General features: G+C 26.1%; 2 protein-coding genes and 1 long non-coding RNA gene across 6 annotated transcripts in view; 2 read left to right on the plus strand and 1 right to left on the minus strand.

Annotated features, from left to right (window-relative positions):
* The window catches only part of LOC100199842 (coiled-coil and C2 domain-containing protein 1-like), a 92,684-nt gene that overhangs the window by 65,300 nt on the left and 19,922 nt on the right, over nucleotides 1-7,462 (minus strand). The window lies entirely within an intron of this gene.
* Nucleotides 5,191-5,723, plus strand: LOC136088625 (uncharacterized). The gene is made up of 3 exons (XR_010642328.1): nucleotides 5,191-5,289; nucleotides 5,511-5,594; nucleotides 5,678-5,723. It is a non-coding gene; the product is annotated as an uncharacterized LOC136088625 (long non-coding RNA).
* Nucleotides 6,141-7,462, plus strand: part of LOC136088624 (uncharacterized) — a 4,496-nt gene continuing 3,174 nt past the window's right edge. For all 3 annotated transcript variants that reach the window (XM_065812786.1, XM_065812787.1, XM_065812788.1), the window contains exons 1-5: nucleotides 6,141-6,213; nucleotides 6,695-6,743; nucleotides 6,861-6,955; nucleotides 7,084-7,167; nucleotides 7,424-7,458. In XM_065812786.1, coding sequence (XP_065668858.1) covers nucleotides 6,163-6,213; nucleotides 6,695-6,743; nucleotides 6,861-6,955; nucleotides 7,084-7,167; nucleotides 7,424-7,458 — 314 coding nt within the window. In that variant the 5' untranslated portion in view covers nucleotides 6,141-6,162. The remainder of the gene's footprint in view (nucleotides 6,214-6,694; nucleotides 6,744-6,860; nucleotides 6,956-7,083; nucleotides 7,168-7,423; nucleotides 7,459-7,462) is intronic.

The following is a 7,462-nucleotide window of genomic DNA, read 5'->3' on the forward strand; positions in this document are numbered from 1 at the left end:
AGCTCTCAGTACTTACATTTCTGAACGGTAATACAAACTTTTATATTTTTATTTTATTTTTCTTTAAACTAATTTACCATTATTAGTTATTACTACACAATTATTAATTTTTTTTTAAGCCATAAAAAGTGTTTCTGTAGCTTACCAGAATCAACTTGTGGAACTGGTAAGACTGTAAGACTGGTATTCAATCAATATATATATTTTATTTAATGTTTATAGCAACAAGGTAAAGAAATAAGTTATTTTTTATTATTATAAAACACCCAATTCTTGAAAATAAAAAAAAATAAAGTTGGCAAAAAAATTGCAGACCTTGATATGTTTTAGGTCATCATCAGGTCAGCAAAAATATTTATTGACAAGTTCCATCATAAAAAGTAGAAACCTAAAATGTTCTAGTATTTATATAGAAACCTAAGTATTTGGCAACCTCAAACGCTAAGTTCGGCAGTTAGGTTTGCATTGCCAAATGCCGACCCTAATTCGGAGGGCTGTACAGCAATACTTTCAAAATTTAAAAAAATGTAAAAGAATTGAAATATTTAGCTTTAATGTAATAAGAATAACGTTTTTATCTTTTTTTTATCTTTTAGATGTAGATTTTTCAGTATCAATTTATTCAGAAAATCAATTAATAAATGTGAGAATTTTAAAGTCAAATTTATTAAAGCAATTCAATAAAATAGTTTTAGATATTAAATAAAAAATTATAAAATGTATGTTCTTTAAATTTGAAAAATAAATGTTTATTATATATATATATATTTTTTTTTCAGAAATCCTTTAAAGATATTGGTAAATCAAATTCATCTATAAGTACTAAGGATTTAAAAACAGATCCGACTATAATCATTGATGTACCACTTGGATGTTCAGCAAGTGTGAGTTGGGTGTTTATATATATATATATATATATATATATATATATATATATATATATATATATATATATATATATATATATACATTAATTTTTTATATTTTATTTATATTTTCAATATCAAAACCAATGTAGAAGATTGAAAAAGCTTAACTGACTTAGCCGATAGGATTAGTGGCAGAAATGATCACGTTAACGTTCCTGATGTTTGCAGAAAATGTTGTATTCAATTTATATTAATTTTAGAAATACATAATTTTAAACTTTATGCGGAGCATAAAGTTTAAAATTTATACTTTAACATCCGTTAACAAATGTTTATCTAGTCTAGCTTTAAAAGAATTTACTGTCATTGCAGCTACCACTTTTTCAGGTAAAGCATTCCAATGAGGTATCATTCTGCTCGTAAAAAAATTGTGTCTCATGGTTGTTTTTGCAAATTCTCTTTCAAATTTCATTGAATGACCTCTTAGACTTTGGGAAGAAGCTTTATAAAGCTCTTTATACCACAATATCTTATCAATACCAGTTGTTATTTTGAAAAACTCAATAAGATCACCTCTTGTACGTCTTGTTTCCAGAGTTGTGAGACACAACTTTGCCATTTTTTCAGTATAACTTAGATGTTTTAGTTCAGGTGCTAGCTTTGTTGCTCGTCTTTGAATTTTTGCTAGGTCATTGATATCGTTTTTATTACCTGGACTCCACACTGGAACTGCGAATTCCAGATGTGGTCTGACCAGCGATGTGTATAATTGCCTTACCAATTCAGTGTTAAGATAAGTAAAGCTTTTTCTTTTTAAAAATGGGATTCTTTGTGCTTTACTTGTAGCTGCTTGAACCTGATAATTCCATTTCATATTGGATGAAACTATTACACTTAAGTCTAATTCTTTTGTTGTCGTTTTTAAAATAAAACTTTGATTGTAGTGTTTCATAGTGTAGTTATAGTTAATATTTTTTCTTCCAATGTGCATAACAATGCATTTGCTTATGTTAAAATCCAATAACCATACATTTGACCATTGAGTTAACAAATCAATGTCATTTTGCATATTAATTAGATCATTATGTTCTTTTATAACAGATATGATTTTAGTATCATCAGCGTATAGTTTGTAATTGAATAGACACATTGGGGAAAATCATTGATATGTAACAGAAAGAGAAGAGGACCCAATACAGAACTCTGTGGCACACGGCTATAAATCTCTCACCAATCTGATACAGCTTCACTCATTACCACTCTTTGTTTTCTGTTTTTTAAAAAAGAATCAATCCAATTTAAAATATTGCCTTTTATTCCATAGTTATAAATTTTATATATGAGTCGTTGGTTCGTTGGTGGGGCACCTTATTGAACGCCTTTGCAAAATCTAGGAATAATATATCAACTGGATAATCATCTTCAATTTCAGTTGTAATAATATCAAAAGTTTCTAATAGGTTTGTTAGGCATCCTTTATTTTGTGCAAATCCATGTTGTTGAGGCTTTAACAGATTGTTTTCTGCTATATAAATTATCAGCTTTTTTCTAATTATTTTCTCTATTATCTTATATGGTATCGATGTTAAAGAGATCGGTCTGTAGTTGAGCGGATCTTTCTTGACTCCTTTTTTAAAAAGTGGTGTAATGTTTGCAGATTTCCATAATTCTGGCATCTCTCCTGAATGAATCGATTTCTTGAGTATTAATGACAAAGGTTTGGATAATCCTTCTGCACAATGCTTTAGCACATAAGGACTGATGTTATTACAACCAAGTGACTTGTTTTCATTAAGTTCTAATAAATAATTATGTACAATACCTTCGTTTAGTTCTTGGTCCCAGTCACATTCAAATAATTGCATTGTTTTATTGATGAAATGTGGTAGATCTTGATTTTCTTTGGCAAATACTGATTGGAAACTACAATTTAGTAGATTAGCAATGACTTTTTTATAAGTTATTATTTTATTGTCACTAGTTTTAAGCGCTAGTAGTTTTGTATGTGTTTGATTTTTTTGTGCATATGCATAGAAGAGTTTTGGGTTATGTTTTACATCTTTTGCTAAGTTTATTTCATGATCAAGAGTAGATTATTTAATTAGTTTTTTAATCATTTTATTAACTAGTTTGTATTCATTATTTAGGTTTTGAAGTTGGTAGCACGCACTTTGCACCATAGATTACTTTTTTTTTAATTAGATTATTGATTTTTATGTTGATGCATGGATTTTGGATAGAACTAGTGGGTTTGAAGTGGTGAGGAATAGCTTTTTCATAAATTTTTAAAAAGTATTCATAGCATTGGTTTGTATTTATTTTATCAAATATTTCATCCCAATTTACTTTATAAAACATGATATTCATTTCTTGGTATTTTCCTTTTCGAAAATTAAATCTCTTAATTTTGAACTTTTTCTCACATGAATTGAGTATGTTAGTTTCCCATTTTAAGATGTAATATCTTTTAGTAATTTGACCATCACAATTTTATTTCATAGTAACTTAATCATCGCAAATTTTTGCAAAGCATCTTTAATTGACGTAAGTATAAAAAAATAAATGTTTGGAGTTCCATGTATGAAAGTTAGCTCTCCAACAAAAAAAACGCTCAGCCCTTGCAGTGAGGGAGGGTCTGAGAGCTAAAAAATAATTAAAAAGCTAATTGGAATTAAGACTTTATTATGGTTAAGATAAATCAATAACCTTTACACAATAGGACATAGTCTAGTTACTAAGTTCTGCACAATATTATATTGATGTTATAAATAAATACCTTAATACTCGCCTTTATAAAATATACAGCTTATCCCCAAGAGGTGTGCGTGGGGGGGGTGGGGGGTGGGGTTAAAGGGGGGGCCTACTACCTTGACTCTCACCCTCAACGCATTCTTGATTAAAATCAAACTCAAATAATAAAGGTAAGAAAGTAAAAATTTTATTTTTCTTATTTAAAACTAGTATTAAGATGCATGTATGAATGTAAGGATACGAAATGATCATTGTAAACTTATTTACATTTATTATAAACTTAAAATTGCTAAATTTGTTTATTTTGGAAAAACGCCCACAGAAGGATTTTCAAAAAACGTATTGGTTTGGTATAGATACTAGTGTAATAAACTATTTTTATTTATTTGAAATTTATTTTTTGAAAAAAAAGTATAAACAATTGTAAAATGTAAAAAAATATTTAAATTTCTTCTGTTTTCATTTTTCCATTAGTCAATTTCTTTTACCCAAAAAAACCCATTCCGCAGAGCATTCCTGCTTTTTTACGATGGAGTTTAGATTTTATAAATTTTCTTAAAATCACCATGATGATATTAAAAACCTCAAAGTTTAGGTAAGCGTATTTTTTCCTTTTATAGCTTGATTTAAAGGGAATGAATAAAAAAAACATATCCAAATCATTTTTTCATGATCCCCATGCATAAATCCTTATTTTTAGATTTTTCGGTAATGCAACGCCTATTTCGTAATGGGTCTTATTTGTAAAGTTTTTTTCTCGAAAATTTTTTTCGTAACTAACATATCTTAAAAATTTGTATCTTTCTGATGAGAATTTTTAAATCACAAGCGATACGGATAAATTCTAAAATCCTGTGTGCCGATGACAGCGTGACAATAGCGAACACAAAACCACATACTGATGATGATGACGATGATGATGATGATGATGATGACGATGATGATGATGATGATGACGATGATGATGATGATGATGATGATGATGATGATGATGATGATGATGATGATGATGATGATGATGATGATGATGATGATGATGATGATGATGATCATATGGATATTCGGTATAGCAACGCAAAATTTGCATTACCGAACATTTTTGTTCGCTAATGCAACCTGACGCGGCCTATGTTCGTTTTTGTAACAATTTTGTTCGTTATTGCAACTTGTTGTTCGTTATTGCAACTCCGGGAACGCACGTTAAAGCCTTATAAGTTTTTTGTTTTAGAGATATTTATTTGATCGTAAGCCGGTATTAAGTTTGTTCAATCGCCATTAAAAATATTATTAATATATATATATATATATATTATATATATATATATATATATATATATATATATATATATATATATATATATATATATATATATATATATATATATATATATATATCTTTATTTATTTATTTATTTATTTATTTATTTAGCAACTTAATGCTAGTTAAGTAACTTTTACAAAATAAATGTTCGCTTTTACAAAATAAATTTTAACTATATAAGTTCATTATTCTTTTGTGTTTGAAGCAGTTTTGTTTTGAATTTTTTATAGTTCAGCTGAATAAATTCACAAGCTATTTTCTGGTATAGTTTCAAACCAACACGAACAAAGACTTCTGCCCTGCTCTATTATATTGGCTGCTTTTATGAAAATAACTAGCTTGTCTTGTGTAATGTTGATGCAACTCACTATTTTTTGAATATAACTGTTTAAATATATTATTTTCATTTGATGTAACATTGTAATGTAACATTATATATATATATATATATATATATATATATATATATATATATATATATATATATATATATATATATATATATATATATATACTATATAATATATACTAATTTACAAAAGAATAACAGTCTAATAATTTTTTTTCAGACAGATTAACTTCTAAAATGCCATGTACTTTGTGCAACAAATTTTCTGTTGATGATGGATGCGTTATTTGTAGTCAATGTTTAAGTATAAAGTTGTTGTTTTTCACTTTTTCTGTTTTCTTTTTAAAACAAAATAAAAATTCGAACTTGTCTAATAATCCTTTCAAGGTAGTTCAAGTGATATTGAAGACTTGGATACATTTGTTACAGCAGGTATACGATTTATTCATATTTGTATATAATTTTTGATACACATATTTGTGTAAATTATATGTTATAAATTATATATATACGTTAAAAATTATATATATGTTATAAATTTTGATACACATATTTGTATACAATTTTTGATGTTTAAATATATGAGAAATAAAAATTTTGTTCAATAAATATGTCTTAACAAGGCTTAAGCTAGAATTCATAAAATTGACAGTCAAAATAAAGCCAAAAAGTAAAGATTTTACTAAATGATGACTTAATAATAGATTTTTTCTTTTTGGATCAGAATTTTTGACTTTGATAAATTCACAGGTGTGAGGTTGCAATACAATCTAATAAGTTGCATGAAATTCTTTTTAAATTTCAAACTGTTTGTAATAGAATAAGGATATAATCAAATATTTATAGGATTGAATCTGTTTACAAAGAAAAGTATGATTGAAATAGCATCTTCTCAGTTGCTAAAATCTATTTATTCTGGTCAAGTAAGTATCTTACTTAAATTTACAATTGACAAATAAATTTTTATATAATATTATACTATTGAGTCCGTATAGCTCAGTTGTATAGTGTGCTGCTATTATTGTGATCAGATTGCCCTTCACAGCAGGATTGCAGATTCAAATCCCACCTTTGCCAGTATTTAATTATGAAGGAAGTTTGTTTTGAACAAATTTAAAAATCCCTAGAATTCTTTAAATACTGTGTTCTTAAAAATATATTTCAGCATTTGTTTATTTATTGTGAGTTGTTTAAACATCAGTTTGGAAACAAAATGACGTGTAATATTTTAATGTAAATAAATTCTTTTGCAATATTTAATTTTGAGTATTCAATTTTCAATACTTGAAGTCAAATAGTTTTGACTTCAAGTATTTAAAATTGACTTTTAGTCAAAGTTGATAACAACTTACTAACTTACTAAATGCTAAATCCTTAAATAGTATTTTTGTATTTTATGTTCAGTTATACAGTTACAGACATAACTGGTTTATTGCTGGTGGAGAAGATAAAAGTTTGTATTTTATAAAAATATAGGAATTTACACTCTATTATTTTATTTGTTTTATTTACTTTTTTGTTTTTTACTTAATTATTTAACATGTTCTTGCATTTCCATTTATTTATTTAGAAAATCTTTGTAACAGAGATCTCCTCAGCCTATTGACAGAAGATCAATCACATGATCTTTTTAATGCTTTTGTTTTAGCTTTTAATAGTTTGAAGGTAATCATAATCTATAATATTAATCATGTATTTATTTCTAAACAAAGTCATCTTAAAATTATCTATACATTTGGATAATATTCAACTTTCCAGTATTATTTTTGTCTTTTAAGTAATGATCTTTTTAGGATAGCGACTATGTATTTAAAGTTTTAGTGCCTGAATCTATTGTATTTTTGTTTGCTAAAGCTAGTAATGTGTCAAGAATAAAGGTAATCTAAAAAGCTTTTGTTTTTCAATTTTTTATTCTAGTAAATTACTTAAATTATTAAATATTACTTATTTATATAATTAAATATCACCTATTTATATAATTAAATATTACTTATTTATATAATTAAATATTACATATTTATTTAATTAAATATTACTTATTTATATAATTATATAAATAAGTGATTTTTTTTTTATAACTTTTATTAATATGATAACTATTTGTAATGATATTTTTGCCTATTCTTGATTTAGGCTGAAGTAGCTCTCAGTACTTACATTTCTGAAAGGTAA

The sequence above is a fragment of the Hydra vulgaris genome, chromosome 12 (genome assembly GCF_038396675.1).
Source record: "Hydra vulgaris chromosome 12, alternate assembly HydraT2T_AEP".
Lineage (NCBI taxonomy): Eukaryota > Metazoa > Cnidaria > Hydrozoa > Anthoathecata > Hydridae > Hydra > Hydra vulgaris.